At 46.5% G+C, this 21,671-nt stretch overlaps 1 protein-coding gene across 3 annotated transcripts; it reads left to right on the plus strand.

Annotated features, from left to right (window-relative positions):
* The first annotated feature begins 15,782 nt into the window (after positions 1–15,782).
* On the plus strand, positions 15,783–21,190 carry LOC133489556 (CYFIP-related Rac1 interactor B-like). 3 transcript variants are annotated; one of them, XM_061798767.1, is made up of 11 exons: positions 15,783–15,935; positions 17,342–17,431; positions 17,495–17,616; positions 17,715–17,820; positions 18,416–18,552; positions 19,596–19,673; positions 19,765–19,881; positions 20,276–20,355; positions 20,450–20,576; positions 20,644–20,714; positions 20,794–21,190. In XM_061798767.1, the coding sequence occupies exons 2-11, from the start codon at positions 17,359–17,361 to the stop codon at positions 20,861–20,863; spliced, it is 981 nt and encodes a 326-aa protein (XP_061654751.1). In that variant the 5' UTR covers positions 15,783–15,935; positions 17,342–17,358; the 3' UTR covers positions 20,864–21,190. The 3 variants fall into 3 exon arrangements, with proteins under 3 accessions (XP_061654751.1, XP_061654750.1, XP_061654749.1); XM_061798766.1 differs by lacking the exon at positions 15,783–15,935 and adding an exon at positions 16,132–16,366; XM_061798765.1 differs by lacking the exon at positions 15,783–15,935 and adding an exon at positions 17,079–17,226.
* The last annotated feature ends 481 nt before the right edge of the window (positions 21,191–21,671 follow it).

Raw genomic sequence — 21,671 nt, forward strand, 5'->3', positions numbered from 1 at the left:
GCCGATTGGCTGCCGCTGCCGTCCGTCATTTACGGCTTCGGCGCGTCGTAAATTGTGGCAACTGGATCGCAACTCTGGCGGAGGGACAACAAAATAACCCAAAAAATTAAAATAAAAACGTTTCACGGAGGCACTTCTTTTTTTCTGCCCACACATCTTGTCATCACTTTTTATTGTATAAAACGTAGAGGATAAATAAATATGGAAGAAATATATATACATATTGAACATGTTGACAAAGCAGCATTTAAAGAAAGGCTGCACACTTTTCAAAAGTGGAACACATCTTGAATCAAAACAGGTTGCTTTCATCTACGTGTTGTGTTGTCATTAACGTTGCTACTTGGCAATTTTTCTTAACCAACTGGAAACTTGATTGGCGCTATATTTCCTGTTCAGGCATTCATGACTGTTTATACCTCTGTGCCAAATTGTAATATTTGTAGACGTGCAATTTTTGGGAACTGTCAATGTTGATTATTCTTAGAATTAGAATGAAAAGTGAATCGTTATGAAAAAGGATACACTTGAATTATTATGCTCTCATACTTAAATGTCAAACTCAGGCCCGCGGGCCAAATGGCCGAACGATAGATGGAAAACCGTTCACTTCCGAGACAGGTGGGACGCAGATTGTCTGTTCACTAAAGTGAAAGGCAGACCTGTTTGGGCAGTCGCCCACCGTGCCGCCGACTTCAATAATAATATTTCTGAATTCTTTGAGTCAAAAATTAAATTGCGGCGTTAAAGATGTAATATTTGGATCGTAAATTGAACGTATTGCGGTACGAGAACAAATATTTACTGTCTCTATTGCAAGAAAGTTATCATTTGAAAAGTAAAAAGACATTGTATCTTCTTTTGTTTGCCCACCCCGCGAAATGGCACATGTCCAAAAGAAATCCAATTCGCTGGATTTTCTGAATATTCAGCATTGCGGTACGAATAAACAGCAGGGACGTGATTTGGTATTGGGAACAATAATACACAACGTACGTCTGTCATCAAGCTCAATCGAAGTTGACTGTATTGAAGAGTATTTGTCACATTTCTGTACTTGGCTCGTATTGATGGCGCGCGTGCGGGCCGCAAAAGTACCTGAGGGAAGTGACTGAGCCCCTCCCCCGCCCGCAGGCCCCCCCCCCCCAGGGGGCCCTCGAAAAGAAGACGCCTCCTCGCTGCCATTGTCATGCGCGCTCTTCTCATGCTAACCATGCTAACAGGGCACCGCAAGCACGCACTCAGCGCGCGTTCCACTTCTAAGAAAAACGTTGAGAATTTTGGATGTTGAGTAGATTGTCAAATGTCGTGAACGTGTAAAAACTCGACTGGAGGAACGACGATGACGAAGGAATCCGTTTCAGGGAGCACAAGGATCGAGGAGGAGGTCTCGCGGGACACCTCGGGGGCGGAAGACTCCAGAGAGGAATGAGTGTCACGAACGACGACGCTCTTTAACAAAAGGTCTGGAAGGAACAGCCACCTCTTCCTTGGCCCTTCAACTTCTTCTTGGAGAAGAAAGGATGAGATGAAAGCCACAATGAAGAAGAAGGAGGTGTTGAAGGAACAAGGAGGTGATGTTCAGGACAAGAAAGAACGCAGAGAAGTTCTGGGGAAGCTGTTGTTGACAATGAAGCGGCCCTGAGGGAAAAAGCTGGCGCTGGTTTAGGCCTGGTACACACACAGATTTTCCCACTCTTGAAAGATTTTCGACCCCACGCATATACCGGGGTCTCACGAAATCGAAACACTTCGGGAAACGTGCCGACGTGAAAATGGCGATGTCCTCAAAAAACGACGAAGCCGCTTTTATGCAAAAAGCCACATCGGGAAGACTTTTTCGTTTTCCTTTTTGACCGAGTTCGTCAGTCTCGGGCGCCTCTTTGATCGGCTACATCTCGTTCCACGTCGCAATCGAGCACGTTCATTATTTAAGATTGTCGGCCCCGACCTGTTTCGGACCTTGAAATCGGGACAAATCGACTCTTAACGCACATAAGAGCTAAAGACAAATTTATAGAATCATGTTCTAAGACTTCCGATTGTCTGGCGTTTGACGCGCTCGGTCGGGAAGGGGAAGAATCGGCACAAAAACAGATCAATTGACTCCGTGTGTTGCGGGCCTTAGGAAGGAGGAGATGTTGAGGGTCGCTCGTAACGAGGAGGAGGTGTTGGAATGGCAAGGAGATGTTGAGGACAAGAAGAAAGCGGCAGAAAGTGTTGCAATGGAAAGGAGGGGATGCTAAGGACAAGAGGCAACAATCAAGATGTTCCCGAGGGAAAGGGAAGTATTGAAGAAACAAGGAAAAAGGTCTTTAGGAAGGAAGGAGCTGTTAGGGAAGGAATGAGGGGGAGGTGTTGGGGCAAGGGGGGGACAAGGAGAAAGTCTCGGAGTTAAAGGAGATGTTCAAGGCAACAGGGAACAAGGAGAAGGTCTAAGGAACACTGAAAGAAAAGGGAGATGTTGAAGGAATGAGGAGGAGGTGTCAGAGTGGGAAAGTAAAGGACAAGAAGGAACTAGGTGGAGGTCTTGAAAGCGGAGGCGTCAGAGGAATAGAAGGGACATCTTGGAGTAGGAAGCGGGGGAGCTTTGGGACAAGAAGGAGTGACGAAGAGGTCCCGGAAGGAAAGGGAGGTGCCGAAGCAACACGCAGGAGATCTTCAGGACAAGAAGGAACAAGGAAGAGGTCCTGGAGCAAAGGCGAGCTATTGAAGGAGCTCGGTGGGAGGCGTCGAAGGAACCAGGTGGAGATCTTGGCCTCGAAGCGCGGATCGGGAACAGGCAGGAATTCCGCGGGAGGCCTCGGAGGAAGGAGGCGGCGTTGAACAGAGAGTCAGCGAGAAGAAGGCAACGAGTCTGTCAAGTTGAAATGAAGGCGAGAGATATCGGGGAAATAAGAGACCACTCGCGGCTGAAGCGCACGCTAGCTTTGCTCACTTTTGGCCTTTCGGAAGCGCATTTGGGGGCAAAATGCAGCAAATATTCACTCAACATCATTTTCTCAAACACATCATGAGTTTATTTTGTTTCCGCAGATAATATATTTTGACACATACAACGGGGGAGTTGATATTAATATATAGAATATGTTAGTACCCGAGGATTCTCATGAAAAGTCGATCGAACGATCGAGTATTTGGATAAACTGGATTTTTTGCTGAGTTAATACAGTCCAAAATGGAAACTCTCATCAGATTATTTATCAATGACAGTGAAAGTGTTGGGCTCGTTAACTTGTTACATAATAAGAAGGTTTGAAGGACTTGATCCAGCTCAGGACATCTGAGAATTGTTCACACCATTTCATTGACGCTATTCCAAATATTCGCAGCGCACGGCTGCGGAGGGCCTCGGACCGCAATCGTCTCATCCGATATTACTCGTGATCGTGATCGCTATCGAAAGCAGACACGCACGCATACCTTGGCAAGTAATTAGAAACCGTGGCAGACTGAAACTACTGGACTGTATATTCTATTTGTTGACTATGCGTGGTTGGAATAGAAGACGAAATGATGTTGACATTGCACACTTTGGCTCCACTTGCTGGCTGCTTGTCGCAATTACATGTTCATCGACCTCCTTCGTTACCCGCGCGGCAGTGTTGTTTGCTGCCCCCTGGTGGTCGCACGCAACAAGTGCGTCAGCACAAACATGTTACTACATGTACAGAATTGAATGACAATTAAAAATCAAATGTTTATTGTTGTAACAATATTTCATATAGAAACTGTATTTCGTGAACATTATCTCTTTTATTTTTTATTACATTTATGTATGTGCGTTTGTAGTACACGTTTGCGCTCATGTGAGACTGCTTCATATTCAATATTCATGACTGAATATTTCACCTTTTTTTTTTAGTAATCAATGAAATGATTCGGAAAGTTATTTCATACACGGTGTAATACAATGTGCAGCCACTGGATGGAGACACACTCACGCACGTCTCTTCCTGGTCGATTGTTTGGCATTCACAATAAAGTACAACTATTTTATTAGGCAAAATATAACACCAGAGTACCCTAAAATTAGCATCAACCCAATAATTGGATGAAATGCATGTATTTGTATATGACCACTCCCCCTCAACACACACGCACGAGTTTTCCGTGTTGACTTATGGAAATGAAAAGTCAATCAACTTCGTACGATTGTGTACGCGTGTGCACGTGACACACAAAGACACTGCAGCTTTTGTTCGGCCCTCCCTCACACGAGGCGAGCACGCGCACGCGCACGCAGGCGTCACGAAAGGGCGGCCAAAGGCAAAGAAGAAAACGCTGACTGGACTTCCAGCAGCGAACTGGAGCGGATCGACTCTTTTTACCTCCGCTTGCAAAGATTCATTGATCGGATTGACTTCATCCCAGATGATTGCAGTGATATCGATAGCATGTTCTTCTGACAAATAGCAACACATTTATGACTCTTTAAAGCCAGCGAAAATACGCCAATTTTATGACTTGAGATTTTAGGGGACCTTTTTTGTTAAACCGGAGTTTCCAACTTGTTGAACTTTCTTCATCTTTATCCCATTTCAAAAGGCTGCTATCATTGGAAACGCAGGAACACGCGACATAGAATCATGATGAACTTAAAGTAACGATAAGAAAGCCGAGGGCCCGGGTCTACAACAAAAAAGAGAAGTAAAAAAGAGCCAAAGAGTTTCCGTGCAGATGGTCGCCCAAAAACAAATTCAAAGTAGAACAATGAACGAGCACTCGGTCGGTTGTTAAAATACTTCAGATGGAATAAATATGGCACAGTTATGTCGGGGCATTGATCAAGTTCACGAAATTAGCGAGGGAAAACGTGAGCCGTCGCAGCACGCTCCGTCCTCATCGTCCGTGGTCCGTGGGGATTCCAACGTAAGCTCACGAAGAAGAAGAATCCTCTTTATTGTCACGACCACGCATTTATCCCATCGCGGCTCGGAACACCGCGGCCGTTGCGGGCGGAGGCTACGTTGGCGCATCCTGTCGAGCTCCGGCCACACTCGAAGCTGACGTCATCGGTTGTTCGGCCGGTTGGCGACTCGAAGCGGTGGCCGGCGAAGATCTTAACCCCCTTCTTTATCTCAGTCGGGCCAACCTGTGAAGATCTTTCTCCGACTTCGAATCCAGTAGGAGGAAAAAGTATCTGAACCTTTTGGAATTTCTTGCAAGCTTGCACATTTCGATATAAATTGGTCATCAACTGTGGTCCGATCATCCAAATCAGAATAAACAGTCTGCTTAAACTAATACCACACAAACAATTGTTCATTTATTTTTTTTGGGGGGGGGGGTATTTTTATAGAGCATAACATGTAAACATTCACAGGACATGGAGGGAAAAGTAAGTGAACCCTTGATTTGAATTTAATAACTGGTTGAGCAATAACCTCAAGCAAAGGTTTCCCAGAGTTGCACATCAGAAAAGAAATTCGGACCGCTCCTCTTGACAAACGTGTTGCAGTTCCGCACGATTCCTGCAGGGTTGTCTGCCGTGAATGGTTCTCTTGAGGTCAAGCCACGGCATCTCGACGGGGTTGAGGTCAGAGCCCGTATTTTCTTCTTCTGTTGTTGATTTGCTTCTGTGTTTTGGATCCTTGTCCCGTTTCAGCACCCACCCTCTTCTAAGCTTCACGTGTTGGAAAGATGGCCTCAAGGTCTTCTGCAAAACATCTTCATGATGAAACCTGTCAATTCATTTTCCCACTGACGATGGCAAGCCGTCCAGGCCCTGAGGCGACCAAGCACACCCGTACCTTGACGCTCCCTCCACCATGCTTCACAGTTGGGATCAGGTTTTGCTGTTGGTGTGCCGTGCCATTTTCCGTCCACACACGGTGTTGTTGTGTGTTCCTCCAAAACAATTCAACTTTGGTTTCATCTGTTCCCCAAATATTTTGCCAGTAGCGCAGTGGAACGTCCAAGTGCTTTTTAGCAAACTTCAAACGTGCAGCAATGTTTATTTTTTGACCAGCAACGGCTTCCTCCTTGGCGTTCTCCCATGAACCCATTCTTGGATCACTTATCCTGAGGTGCTTCCCTCTCCCCGACCGCTTCGCTCTACTCTTCCAGGGGATCCCGAGGCGTTCCCGGGCCAGCAGAGAGACGTTGCTGATTTTGCCCCTTCCCGACCTCGCGTGTCAAACGCCAGACAATCGGAAGTCTTATAAGATGAACCGATAAGATTGTTCTTCGGTCTGAGGCGCGTCGAGAGTGGGTTTGTCCCAATTTTAGGGTCCGAAACGGGTCAATCTTAAACAATGAACGTGTTCAGTATGTACGACCGAAAGTTTTCGTGTGCGTGGGGAACACCGACGTCGAGAATTGTGACGTGGAACGCGACGTGGCCGATCAAAGAAGCGCCCGAGACCGACGAACACGGAAGCGGCCCTAAATGAAAACAAACGCGTCTCACCCGACGGCAAGAAACAATTTCCAAACCAAGTCGTGTTTTGAGGACGTCGGCTCTCGGCTCCGGCAATCTTCGGGAACGTTCGGGAAAGCTCGGCGCCTATCCGGAAGTGTTTCTTCGTCTTCGGTCTCGTGAGATCGGCGGTGCAACGGAATCTTTATGTGTCGAGGTTCTCGGCGCACGGCGCACGCAAACTGTCGAGTGGCCGATTTTTCATTTTTAGGTTTAGCGTCTGTAGCGGACCATCTTTTGAGAGTGGAAAAATCTTTGTGTTAGCATTGTTAACATTTGTTAGCACGTTGCCCAAGCATTGCTAAGACAAGGGCGTGTGGACGTTTGTGTGTTTGTGGGCCGCCTCCTCCTCCCTCACAATTCCTTGTAAGGTAGAAAGAGAAACTTTCCAACTTCCAGCAGGGAGGAACCCCGCTTTACCAAATTCTATTTATAGAAACTCTCTCTCTCTCTCTCTCACACACACGCACGCACGCACACACACTCTACGAGCAAACACTGCAGGCATGTGTGTGTGTGGCATGGTTTATGTTGTGTGACATTTTTTACATATTTCAACATTTTTTGTCCCCGTCTTGTCTTTTGTTTTTACTACACTTTGTAGTAGTATCGTGTGTGTGTGTGTGTGTGTGTGTGTGTGTGTGTGTGTGTGTGAGAGAGAGCGAGGAATTTTCCAATAGAAGAGGTTTGATCTTTTCTCCTCCCAAACTAACACACAAGACTAATTGTAATTATTATTATGAATTATAATTGCAAAGAGACTTCTTGACATTCCCGAGGTCGCACAAAACTCAAATTGTAAACTTTGTGTTGAATGAGGAAGTTGTGACGGGACAAGTGCACGTGCGCAACCATCATCATCATCATCATCATCATCATCATCACCACTTCCTCCATATACAACACACATACACACTCATATGACAGCAGAGACGCACACAACACAAACATACAACGCACGCTCGCACACGTATGCAACTAATACACGATCACATATACAACACACATAATACAAACACACACAGTCACATATACTTGTACAACACATACAGTACATGCACACACGTACTCCCACAATAGACACACACACACACACACACAACAACAGGTACACATGCGCACGTACAGTACATACACTAATAGACGCACGTATGGCTCCAACACGTACAGCGCACCCGCACAGTATTCCCTTTTTTATGTTACAGGCTCCTTCCAAAATGGAATCAATTCCTTTGTTCTTCTACATACGACACCCCATAATCACCATGTGAGCATTTATTTGGGGACATTTCCAGTCATTTATTTGAAAGAACAACAACTAAGAAATCACATATTTGCCACGAAGCTCAAAATGAAGGTTCGGCGCATGATGTTTCCACTGATCCTCCTTGAGAGGTTTCTCCAGCTTCATTGGAGTCCACCTGCGGGAAATTCAGTTGCATGCACGGGATTTGGAATGTATAAGGTCCCACGGGTGACAGCGCACACCGAGCACGAAGTCAAAGGAATTGTCCGTAGACTTCCGAGACAAGGGTTGTCTCTGGGGAAGGGTACAGAAAAATGTCTGCCGCTTGGAAGGTTCCAATGAGCGCAGCGGCCACCGTCGTCCGCCGTCGTCCGTAAACTCAACGAGTTCCGAACCCGTCTAAACTGAGCAATCGGGAGGGGGGGCGGGGGGGCCTTAGTGAGGGAGGTGACCGAGAAACCGACGGTCCTCCGTGGAGAGAGGAGAACCTTGCGGAAGGACAAGCGTCACTGCGGCACTCCGCCAATCGGGCCTGTACGGCAGAGCGGCCGGACGGAAGGCGCGTGGCGGCCCGCACCTGAAGGACTCTCAGACCGTGAGAGAGAAGATTCTCTGAAGGCCAGGCGTCTGGGAGACTCGTCGGGGTTGAGGGAAAGATGAACGCAGCGACGTACAGAGACATCGCGGATGAAAACCTGCTCCGGAGCGCTCGGGACCTCAGACCGGGCCTAAGGTTTACCTTCCGACAGGACGACGACCCTAAACGCACGACCGAGACAACGAAGGAGCGGCTTCGGGACGACCGCGAACGTCCTCGAGCGGAGCCCGGACTCCGATCCGATCCGACATCTCCGGAGACTTCTGAAAATGGCCGCCCACCGACGCTCGAGAGGCGCCGGCGAGCGCAACGGGCGCGACTGTCCAAAGGGTGGGCGTGCCGAGGTGGTGGCGTCGCACTCCAAAAGACACGTGAATGAAGTTGCACACCGAGCTTGTAGTTCCGTTGCTCCTTGTGGGTCTTAAAGGCCATTTTTTTTACTCCGAAGGTTACACGGCATTATTGGTAAGGAAGTAAATATGATATGAATAATATTGATGATAATAATAGTAAGGACTCAAAAGTAGCGAGTTGACGTCAAGCGCGGCTCAACCCAACGGAGTCACCAGGTCCGAGTGGGCGTGGCTTAGTGGGCCATTTCGAATTTTTCCAAGTGTCACATTCTGCAAGCGCAGCTTTTTTGGAACGCGTTGCACCCATCGAATTCGAAGTTAATGATTATTAGCAAAAAAGCAATCAAGTTGATCAGTTTGCACATGCGATATCTCGTCTTTGCGGCGCATTCAAGGAAATATAGATCGAACGCCATATGATTTTGGAAATCGCTTCCGTTTATTCCGACTTCATCGGAATTGGGCTTGTGCAACATTTCAGTCGAGTTCTTCAGCACTCAAAAGCGACTTGGACCCAAATTACGTTCCGGACTTCAGCGGTCGCCAACTTCAATATTCAGAGAGCCTCGAAACGAGCGTGGCGTTGCATACACCTTTTTGTTGTTGTTTGTTACGCGCATGTCTAAAAAAAAGGCAGTGTGTTGCATTTATGAAATGAATGAACTTCCGGAGAGAGCGACATTTAATTTGCGCGCCTAACAAAAACCTTTGAACTCTGGAAATTGATGCGTGATTGAAGCTTACTTTCAAATGAAAATCTATTTGCACCATATCTATAGCAACGGAAAAATGAACAAAGTAAAAATCAAAACAAATACGCATGATTTCTTTCCCCAAGTCCCAGCAGAATGATAAAGGGGGCACACGCACACGCAGCTCGCGTTACGACGATCATTCAGATTCATATTTATTTGATCATTAGTTTCCCCGAGAAACTAAAGTGATTTCGGGTGACTTTGTGGGCCGTAAATACAAATCTGAAATGTTAATGATCGGTAATAAGAAAAAGAAACAAGTGTTTGTCTCCCTCTTCGGGTCGCCTTAAGGCACTGCCGCTCCCAACCCCCCACCCTCCCGCAGGGTGACGTCACAGATGAACGCTGCTCATCTGGCCTTGTTTCCACGTGAGGGAGGGGCTGTTTGGGAGGGGGCGGGGCGGGGCACGGGGGGGGGGGGGGCTCGGTGGCTCGAGAGGGATCAAAGGTGTGATGACGTGGAATGAAACAAATAAAAAAAGCAAAAAGAGGTCAATGCTGCGGCAGGAAGCGGGGGCGGGGCCACGAGAGGGGGCGGGGCCTATGGAGCTGCAGCACGGGCCCAGGAAGGGCACGAAAAGGACACACGAGCAAAACACACGCAACACATACACGCCCCGCCCGGTCTGTTACGGATGACGTACGTCACATACTACGTGCCTGTTACACATTCGGTTACACGTGTACTCACATCATGTATCATACGTGTGTTGCTATGTTACAGTTATGTGACACATATAGCATGCATGTTACACACAGGTGACACGTTACACGTCAATCAGGCTGTTACACATCTGCGTTATGTGTATCTTACATGTTACATATCAGCTACAAATAACACTGTTACACACATGTATCGCTGTTACGTAGATGTTACACACCACCGACTGTATAGATACACAGCACATGCACGTGCATTAGGTATGTTACACATAGATGCTACTGTTACACGTACATGTCACAATGCGTATGCTGCACATGAACTTTGGCGTGACATGTTACATACTACACACGGAAAACGAAGTTAGACAAATGTTGCATGTCTGGAGTGGCAGAGAAGTATGTTAGAATAATACAGGACATGTACGAGGGCAGCAGAACAGCGGTGAGGTGTGCCAGACCTATTTCAGGTGCATCAGGGATCAGCCCTGAGCCCCTTCCTGTTTGCAGTGGTGATGGATAGGCTGACAGATGAGGTGGCGGAAATGAAGATGTTGAGGTTCGCTCTCGGAGTGACCAGGTTGGATCAAATTAGAAACGAGCTCATCGGAGGGACGGCCGAGGTTCGATGTTTTGGAGACAAAGTTAGGGAGAGCGGACTTGGATGGTTTGGACACGTCCAGAGGAGAAATAGTGAGGATATTGGTAGAAGCGCGACGAGGATGGAGCTGCCAGGCAAGAGAGCGAGAGGAAGACCAAAGAGAAGGTTGATGGATGTCGTGAGGGAAGACATGAGGGCAGTTGGTGTTGGAGAGGAGGATGCAGGAGAGAGAGAGGCTCTCATGGGAAAAGGAGGACGCGCTGTGGCGACCCCAAAAGGGACAAGCCCAAGGGAATGAAGTTACACGTGTAATATAGAACACGTAATGTTACACACTATAATAGTAACTCATAATAACTCATATAATATTGCGTTAGTGTGTAACATATGTTACATGTAAGAATGTCATATTTCACTCATGTAATACGTTACACATTATAATAACTTGTATAATATTACATTAGTGTAAAACGTGAATTATCTAACATTTGTACGTAGATGTTATATTCATGTGTACATTTTTGTTTTCCAAGCACAAGTAACATGTAACATCATAGCATACATTTAATGTACTCGTCATACGTATGCTATGTAACATATAAAACAGCAAAGGACATGTGGAACATACACACTATTAATAACTAATATATTACACTACAGTGCGTAACATACATATTCCGTGTGAAATATTACGTGTAACATGTTATATTCGCGTATAATGTATGTTAGGAGTTGCAGTTTTGCAAACTGCCACTAGGTGACAACATGGAAAGGATTTCAAAGGACGGGGGGTCTGGGGGCTATACGATGGAGGGGGCGACCGATAAAACGCGCCCCTCCCAGCATGAAGTGGGATTATAAAGAGAGAAACAATGGCGGCGCGAGCATGAGCGACAACACGCACACACACGCAAACACAAACACTTCTGTTCCCTCCGGTCGTTGAAATAGTAGCAAGGCTCCCGATTGGCTGGCAGTGAGGTGGGAGGGGGCGGCCGGTGACAGCCAATCATGTCCTTCATCTTCTCCCCGCCCCCCGCCCGTTGCAACGGCTGTAAATAACTCAGCCGCCATCTTCCTTTTGTTTGGAGGGAAACAGAGGTCACGTGACACGTTTACATCAAAACAACAACAAATGATTGACGGCTCAAAAAAGGGAGGAAAAAGAATCATGTAATTTTCGTTTCAAATACATGTTTAAAAATAAAACACATTTATATACATATATACAGTTTTCTACACACACACCGTACAAGGTATGGTTCTCTTATTAAACACGAATGAAAATGTAGCAGCAGTTTGCAACAGCACCCTCTGGTGGCGGCGAGGAGCCAAAGCAGGACAGCTCCCAAAGTCAAACAAGCACCGGAAAGATGGGAGAACTGACTGTGACGTCACTCTTCACTGGGAAATGTTTTTTTGGTTTCTTCGATAATGAGAGCAACAAAAGTTGTAGATATAAATGTAATAACAATTCTTGCTAATTTCATATCCACAAATCAAAACCTGAATGAATCCAGACAATACATGAGTGCTTTTCATTTGATTTGGCTCCTCTTTTGTATCATTAATATTATGATTATCTCATGTATATGACTGACTATTTTGCCTGTTTAGTTTTCTTTTTTGTCATTTTTTCAATAAAGATTGTTAAAAAACAAAGTCAAATATGCTAACTGTTAGCATGAAAACTATCAATGTGATGCTCGTGTGTGTGCACGTGTGGAGCGAGAAGGAAGGAAGTTGCAGTCAAAGTTTATTTCAGACACGTTGCTGGAAACATGACGTTAGCGTCACGCTACCAGGATGTCAGCAACTTTACAAAATGTAAAGTTTTGGTCCCTTTGACTTTGGAAAGTGGTTAAAGTATAAACGCGTATAGCAAAAGGCGCTAGCCTGACTTTGCGGCCACGTTCCATTTAGTACAAGTATTTTTTCATTACTTTTTTCCATTGCGACCAAGTGCTTTGGGTGTTTAGATTTCTCTGACATCTTCTTTACCTTGCTGTATGACCATAAAGGCACACGTGAGCGGCCATGTTGACGCCATTAGTAACATACCACTTACTGATCAATATTCGATAAGTATGTGGATGAGTTTTTTCTTCTTTCACTTGATCCAGAAGACACTTTTAAACACACTTAAGAAAAAAAAGACAAAAAAATACAGGAAAAAAAAGTGAAAAGACCCCAGTCACGTGTTCGACTAGATGAGACCCTGATGTCGCCATCAGTTGAGGACGGCAGGAAGTTGACATATTTTACTTCTGCAACAACCTGGAAGACAAACAAAAACTTTTCCCTTTCATTTTTATCAAATTAATATATATATATTTATATTTTGTTTTGTTTTGTTTGTTTTCTCTCCTCATGTGCGACTCATTCGAAGCCGCCGCCGTCCTGCAGTTTGAGCACCAAACTCTCGGCACTCAGGTACACTTAGTTGTTAGACTGCGCCACCTGCAGGTTACGCAGGTCGACGTCATCCTGAGCTCACAATACGTTCATTTCATTTTTCATACGCAGAGACAAAATACAAATGAGAAAAATCGGTTTCTAGCAGCTGCTCGCTGAAAAAAAAAATGTTCATGTTTCTGCTGCCCCCTGCTCCAGTGTGTTCCACTAACATGTTTACGTGTTCACTGTGATGGGTTAAATGCAGAGACCGAATTTCGTGTGCATGCGTGCATGTTCATGACAATAAAGGTTAGGGTCTTCTTCTTCTTCTGCTTCTTTGGCGCCAACTGGTGGACAAGCCACACTGTTACAAAAGACAACAGCAATTTGCATTTTCACATGCTCATATTTTTTTGTATACACTCGACTCATGGAAAGTCAAGGACCACGGAGGAAATCAATTGAGTTGAATCAACGAATTAGAGTCAAAAGCAATGTGCAGTTAATTAGTAGTTTGAATCAAATAGTCAAAAGTAGCATCCAATCAATTGTTTAAATTATTGCATTAAATCAAGTCAAAGCTGACCTAAATCAATCTAATCGTCAAAAATAGTGCACATAAAATCAATGCAGAAAATAAATATCAAAAGTTCAGAGAACCTATTGAGTTGAATCAGTTATTGAAATAGTCACAGACAATCAATAAACCACTACAATAATAAAGAAATCTAGAGAATCACTGAGTTGAATCAGTTATTCAAATAGAGTAAGTTCCATTTAGACTAGTCATGAGTTGAAGAATTATTGAAATCAAAAGTAAACAGCAATATACAGAAAATCAGTGAGTTGAACCAAATACTCAAACGGCATCCAATCAATAAGTTAAATCAATGATTCAACAATAAGAATTCAAAGAACCAATCAGACAATCTATTTGGAGGAATCAATCAACGAGTCAAACGTAGTGTGCAAAGAATGAAAAGAGTTGAATTAGTCAACGAAAGCGTAAAAGGGAGTTGAATCAAATCGTCAAAAGTAGCCTCCAATCAACATGTCGAATCAATCAAAAAGAGTCAAAGGAAGCATGCAGCGAATCGATGACTCAAATAAAACAGCGTCACCGTCTCGGCAATGTTCTGCGCCGGCCGAATCTTCCTGAGCTTCAAATATCCTGGATTCTTTGTGACCGCAAGGCCCGGCTGACACACGCCAACACAAACGCGTCAAATCGGATACGAGGGATCGCAGCGGCGTTCGCCGTCTTCCCTTCTCCTTCGGCCTCAATCGTTTTCTGTCTCTGCTCCCGTTTGGCTTTTTCCACGTAGAACTGAACTGCTGGGCCTCCTGCTGGGCCGCACGTGCACACGCGCTCTCTAGTGGACTACAGTGGCTACGGAAAGTATTCAGACCCCCTTCGATTTTCCACTCTTTGTTATATTGCAGCCATTTGCTCAAGTCATTTAAGTTCACTTTTTTCCTCATGAATGTACCCACAGGACCCCAAGTCAAGACAGCCGCTACAGCCATCGTTAATCGCGTCTCACCGTGACACGCCGCCTCTCCGCCAATGTGCTGAGAGCAGCAACTTCAAAATAAAAGCGTCATGTGTTACTACAGTGGGGCAAAAAAGTATTTAGTCAGCCACCGATTGTGCAAGTTGTCCCACTTCGAAAGATGAGCGAGGCCTGTCATTTTCATCGTAGGTGTACCTCGTCTATGAGAGACAAAAGGAGAAATAAAAAATCCAGAAAACCACATTGTCACACATTTTTTAAAGAATTTATTAGCAAATGATGGTGGACAATAAGTATTTGCTCGCCTCCAATCAAGCACGATTTCTTGCTCTCACAGACGTGTAACTTCTTCTTTAAGAGGCTCCTCTGTCCTCCATTCGTTCCCTGCATTCATGGCCACAATGCTGGATAGGGAATATTTATTCGAGAAAGGGTTTGTTTTAGGTGGCACGGTGGACGACCGGTTAGCGCATCTGCCTCACAGTTCTAGGGACCGGGGTTCAATCCCCAAAACATGCGCGCAAAGTTTATTGAAGACTCGAAATTGCCCGATGGCGTGAAAGTGCTCTGCGATTGGCTGGCGACCGGTTCAGGGTGTACCGGCCTCTCGCCCGAGAATGGCTGGGACAGGCGCCAGCACGCCCGCGACCGATACAAAGTCCGCACCGATCCGCCTGTCCATCTCCCGTTCCGTTCTTCCCTCACTCGTAAACGAGACCCCGAGATACTTGAACTCCTTCACTTGGGGCAGGATCTCATCCCCGACCCGGAGAGGGCGCCCAAGCGGTGTAGCCCTCCATCATCCCTTTTCCGGGCGTGCTGGAGCCTTTCCCAGCTGTCTTTGGGCGAGAGGCGGGCTAAGGAAATGGCAATGGACGTCCACGCTAGTGGAGGCTGTAATTTTCTTTTAGTCCAGCAGGTGACAGCAGAGCCACGGAGGCACATTTAGTGATATATATATATATATATATATATATATATATATATATATATATATATTATTTTTTTTGGTCACTATTGTAATGATCTTTTAAACATCGTTTACGTGGTGTCTGAGGTGAAAATTCAAATTAGGTGAAAAAAAAAAATACAAAAGATGAACTCGAAGTATTTTCTTTTGTTGTGCTTTTTGGGGGCCATGATGTTACGCTGACGTTGCCGTGGTGTTGCGTTCGCGTTCCTTTCGTCGTGCTGCATTCACGTTACCTTGATGTGGTTGCGTCGACGCCTCGGCGCCTCGCGTTCGCCGATTGGCTGCCTGCTCAGGAAACGTTTCCTTTTATAGTTAACGGAGCGCCGAGCGGCCCGCTTCCGGGTAGTCGGCATGTCGGATCACCTGGACCCGCAGACGCGATCGATCCGGCATTGATCGATCGGCTTCTCGGCGAAGGTGAGCACCGCGGCGTCGGGGTCTCGGTCTTTGCGGGTCCGGGTGGGTCGTGCTGGTTCAGACTTGAGACTCGACGACAAAGTTCCGAGTGGAGTCGTCACAAAAAGTGGCGGTCGGCGACATCGAGGCAGACGAGCACTTCCGGTTAGAGCGAAAAACAACAGCGGCCACTTCATTAGGTACAGCGTCACAGTGCCCGCAATATTAGGAACAGCTTGACTGTCCTGGCAAAATCTCAGCAAGCCCAGTGACGTCACCAGACTGCCAACGTTGGCCACCGAAAAGAGGAAAGTTTGAAAAAAAAACGCCGGCATAATATGATCCTAAACAACCAGAATAGTAGAAATGCTTCACATCGAGGAGACTTTCGATCATGTGAGATTGGTGACGTTCCTCTCATCTCATTTGCATTCTGTGGCTGTGGCTGTGCTGTAAGTTTGATACATTTGGAATTCATTACATTGATTATTATTGTTTTCATTGTCTGTAACATATCAAGTCGAATAATGGTATTCAAATGCACAAACAGTATTTATGTATGAAGATGATAATATTGCAGAAAAGTGATCCTCGACGCAGACAAACTCCTGACCTGAGATAGTTTTTCAAAGTCTGTATTGAAATTCTTTTTCAAATGTAGAAACCTATCAAAACAAAACACATGCAGACAATTGGCCAATGTAACATTGTATTTTGCTCGTAAAGTACACAAAAAAAAAAGACTTTTGCATTCAATTGTCTATGAATAAGTCACCAAAATATTGTCACGCAAGAGTATCTTTCTTATTATTTGTTCATTTGAACAAATTCAATGTTTGAACATTTTGGAGACGAAGCCAAATTTGCCAAATCGTAAGATGAGCCGCACGGAAAGCGTGTTCATCGTCGCATCCAAATCTTGCAACTTGTATTTTGACTTTCCGAAACTTGCGGCGGATGACGCCGAATCACACGCGCTGCTGGAAATTGGCTTTGAAATGGAAGTCGTTTCGCTTCGGTCAAAGTCGGCTTCACTTCCTCTCATGTAAATTTAGCCCAAACGTCATCACTTCCTCTCTCGCTCTTTCCACTCCTCTCGCTTCGACGTGGACGCCGACCACCGACGCCTCAGCCGCAAAGCTCTGTGCTGAACAAACGCGCCAGACGATTACGACTGGCAGGCATCGCGATCCAAAATGATTTGCCGCTCGCTTTTGGGGTTGAATTTACATTTCCACAACACGGTCGCACGTGGTCGTACGTCATTCGTGTCAGAATTGGATCATTATTAGGATATTGATGAAAAGGACTTGTAAGAACTTTTACAAAATGACATTTCCTGACAATTGCAAATTAACATGAATAATTAGTCGAATGTGATCAAAAGTGGGCTGTGTGCTCATGTTGTTGAATGTTTTTTTGTGAAGGTTTTGTATGTGCCACAATGGGGAACTTGATCAAAGTGCTGAGCAGAGACATTGACAACAACGCCGGAAACTTCTTCTTGGACTTTGAGAGTAAGACGCACACGCACACACACACGCACACACACATCCAGGCTGATGCGTGCGTGCGTGCAGATGCGGAGGCGTCGTGGTCGGAGAAGGAAGTCTGGGAGAAGGTGAACGAGGTGCTGAAGGAGGCTCGGGTCATCCTGGACGAGCTGCAGGCGTACGCGGGAGCCGGAGAGGACATCCGACTGGTGAGGCGCCCGCCGTCGCTACGCCGAGCGTGCGTGCGTGCGTATTACTCAACTGGGCGTGCGTGCGCGTGTGTGTGCGTGCGTGCGCGTGCGCACAGGCCATCCAGAGTCCGAGCGAGGAGGGCGTTCAGGAGAGGGCCTGGTCCGCCGTCCTTCCTCTGGTCGCCAAACTCAAACGCTTCTACGAGTTCTCCCACAAGCTCGGTAACTCGCTCGCTCGCTCATTTGCTAATTAACGCATTTGTTTGTTCATTCGGTGATTTATCATCCGTCCATCTACTCACTCATCGTTTATTCACTCACTCACCTCGCAATTAATTTGTTCACTCACTCATTTTTATCATTCCACCCATGTATTTAGTCATCATACTGTTCATTCATTTACACACTCATTCATTCATTTGCTGGCCCATTCATTCAGAAAGTCATCCAGTCTGTCATTCATCCATTCACTAATTCATCAAGTCAATCATCCATCCATTCACTCACTCACTACTCAGTCATGGACACATTCATTCATTCAGTCACACTGACTCACACGTTTTGTCACTCATTCACGTGCTTGCCTATTAATTTGCTAATTCATCTAGTCTGCAATTCATTCACTCACCCATTCATCCCTCCATCCATTTTTTCATTCACTCAGTCACAGAGTAATTCAGCAATTCATTTAGTCATTCCTAAGCCCCAATTCATTCAGTCACCCATACATTAGTTCTCAAACGCATCCATTCTGTCATTCATTCGTTCCCTCACTCATTCATTCATTTGCTGTGTTGTATGTGTGACATCCAATCAGAGGTGAGTCTGAGGTGTCTGCTGGACATCTTCACCAGTCCCGAAGCTCCGCCCACTCAGCAGCTGGAAAACAAGCAGGCGCTCGCCAGGCAGTTTGCGCTCATCCTGCACTTCACGCTGCGCTTCGACGAGCTCAAGGTGATCATCTTCCTCCTTCGTTCGGCTACGACAAAGAATTGTCACCTTCCTCGTCACGTTCCCCGTCAGGTTCCCTTTCACGTTCCACGTGACGTTCCTCGTCAACGTTCCCATCACATTCCCCGTCAGGTTCCCCGTCACTTTCCACGTGACGTTCCTCGTCACGATCCTCGTCAATATTCCCTGTCACATTCCTCGTAATGGCCATCATTACATTCCCTGTCACGTTCCTCATAACATCCATCATCACATTCCCCGTCACGTTTCATGTCACGTTCCTCGTCACGTTCCTCGTCACGATCCTCGTCATGATCCTCGTCGACGTTCCCCATCACAATCCTTGTCAATGTTCCCTGTCATCTCATGTCACGTTCCCTGCCACGTTTCATGTCACGTTCATCATCACGTTCCGCGTCACGATCCTCGTCACGGTCCCTGTCAGGTTCCCCATCACGTTCCACATGACGTTTCTCGGCACGTTTCTCGTCACGATCCTCGTCAACGTTCCCTGTCACAATCTTTGTCAACGTAAACCGTCACGTTCCGCGTCACATTCCACGTTACGTTCCCCATCACGTTTCCCGTCACATTCCTCGTTACAATCCTCGTCAATGTTCCCCGTCACGATCCTCGTCAACGTTTCTCGTAAGGTCCATCATCATGTTCCACGTTACTTTCCCCGTCACGTTCCCCGTCATGTTTCCCGTCACGTTTCCCGTCACATTCCTCGTCACTTTCCTCGTCCACATTCCTCGTCACGATCCTCGTCAACGTCCCCGTAACGTCTATCGTCATGTTCCCCGTCATGTTTCCATTACGTTCGCCGTCACGATCCTCATCAACGTTCACCGTCATGTTCCCTGTCACGTTCCGTCACGTCCATTGTCACGTTCACCGACACGTTCACCGTCACGTTCCCCATCACGTTCCTCGTCACGATCCTTGTAACATCCATCGTCATGTTCCCCGTCACTTCCTCGTCACGATCCCCATTATGTTCCCCTTCATGTTCCTCGTCACGATCCTCGTCACGTATGTTTCAGATGACCATCCCAGCCATCCAGAATGACTTCAGTTACTACAGGCGCACAATCAGTCGCATGCGAATCAACAACTTGTGTGTAAGAAGCGCACGCACGCACGCACGCACGCACGCACGCAGTGTGCCTTGTTGTCGCTGTTGCGAGATGTTCAAGTGCGGTCGGCTTTCAGGGTGACGCGGACACGGAGGTGAACAACGAGCTGGCCAATCGCATGTCTCTGTTCTACGCTAGTGCCACGCCCATGTTGAAGACGCTCAGCGACGCCACCATCAAGTTTGTCTCTGATGTCGGTACACGTCCACGCACGTCACGTCAGCGCAAGCGCAACCGCACTTGCGTATCGTTCGCCTAGTAGCATTTTTTGCCAAACTCATTTCTGAACGTTTTCGGGGAACAAGAAAAGCGACAACAAATTCAAGGAACAAGAAGAGAGTCCAGTTGCCTGGATTTAACCTTTGCGGATTAGCACGACAATCTGCGCACACGTAAAGAAACAAAAAAGTTTAGCAAACACATTGCTGTTTTTGTTTTTAAAAATGACTTTGGCAATGATGCTGTTAGGCTAACGATATGACATCAGCAGTACATTTGTCCAGTACTTGCATATGACGTAATCATATACAATGGCGTGCATGTAATTCCAATGTTGTCCCGTGGGGGCGCTGACATTTGCCACGCAGAATCCCGAGATCCCCGTGGAGAACACCACCGACTGTCTGAGCACCATGGCCGGCGTGTGCAAAGTCATGCTGGAAACACCGTGAGTCCCTCAACGCGTCACCAGCCCCTGTGACCGCGTCTTTAAAATGTCCATCCAATTGAGTCGATACTCTTGTGTGTGCCTGCGCGCGCAGGGAGTACAGAAGTCGTTTCACCAGTGACGAGACGTTGCTGTTTTGTCTGCGCGTGATGGTGGGCGTCATCATCCTCTACGACCACGTGCACCCGGCGGGAGCCTTCGTCAAGACCTCCAACATCGACGTAAGACCTCACGCGCACACGAAGAAGACGAAGACCGAGCCAGTGATCGTGTTGCCGTTGTTTCCAGATGAAAGGGTGCATTCGGGTGCTCCGGGAGCAGCCGGCGAGCAGCGTGGAAGGTCTCCTGGACGCGCTCAGGTCACACTTCGCACTTCCCGACTTTAGGACTTGCCGCTCGCTCGCCGTCGGCCAACATGCTGAACTTTGACCCCCGCAGGTACACCACTAAGCACCTGAACGACGAGGCCACGCCCAAACACATCAGGAACATGCTGAGCAACAACTGAACGGCAGCGCCGCCTCCTGCTCGTCCTTCTCAACTACTGAGCATTTCAGTTGGGTTTTTTGTAGACTTCTTCTTCGGTCCAAAGTGTTCCTACCTCTCCCGCCGCTGCCATCTTTACCCACAAGCCAGTGCGACTGGCGCGGTGGACTTTCGCGGCAAGCTAATGCTAGGCTAGGCTAGCTGCAAAAATGCATGTTTGGACCAATCATCTCAAACATGAGGAACACATGAACCAGCTCATTAATTATTCATTAGGCTCGTGAGTTGGATTTTTTTAATGTGATGATTATGTTTTGGACTAATAAAGTTTTTTATATCTCTTTGTTTACATCGATTTAGCTTTTGTCTGCCCGAGTAGCAATGGACTGGTCGTCAGCCAATGTCTGATGGACGAACAATTGCTTCTAACTTTGGAAATACAAAAGTGGCAATGCGTCAAAGCAGGCGTCTGCAGTGCTCACGGCGGCCTGTGGAGGGCGTCAGTGTTCCAATAAAAGTTTTTTTCGCTGCAGACTTCCGCAACCGGATGGGGGCGGGGCTACCTCTTGAACAATGACGTCAATCAGTAGACGATCAATAAAATCCAATCCACTTTATTTATATAGCACAATTTACACAAACACAATGTTTCCAAAGTGCTGGGCAACACAATAAAAACACAGCAAAAATACAAAATAAGGATAAAGATAAAATGAGATAAAAACTACATCAAACGAAGTAAGTAAAATCTAAATAAAACCATAAAATCCACAGTACACATAACACAGAGGTCACATCAGACACGCTGACTGGTATTTAAAAGCCAAGAG

This window comes from Phyllopteryx taeniolatus, chromosome 14, assembly GCF_024500385.1.
Source record: "Phyllopteryx taeniolatus isolate TA_2022b chromosome 14, UOR_Ptae_1.2, whole genome shotgun sequence".
NCBI classification, from domain to species: Eukaryota; Metazoa; Chordata; class Actinopteri; order Syngnathiformes; family Syngnathidae; genus Phyllopteryx; species Phyllopteryx taeniolatus.

What these genes read in the sequence shown, in the direction of transcription:
- LOC133489556 (XM_061798765.1), top strand. An exon ending in CCGGAGAGGACATCCGACTG is followed by an intron (nt 17,617 to 17,714) that starts GTGAGGCGCCCG and finishes GCGTGCGCACAG; the next exon opens with GCCATCCAGAGTCCGAGCGA. An exon ending in TGCGAATCAACAACTTGTGT is followed by an intron (nt 19,674 to 19,764) that starts GTAAGAAGCGCA and finishes GTCGGCTTTCAG; the next exon opens with GGTGACGCGGACACGGAGGT.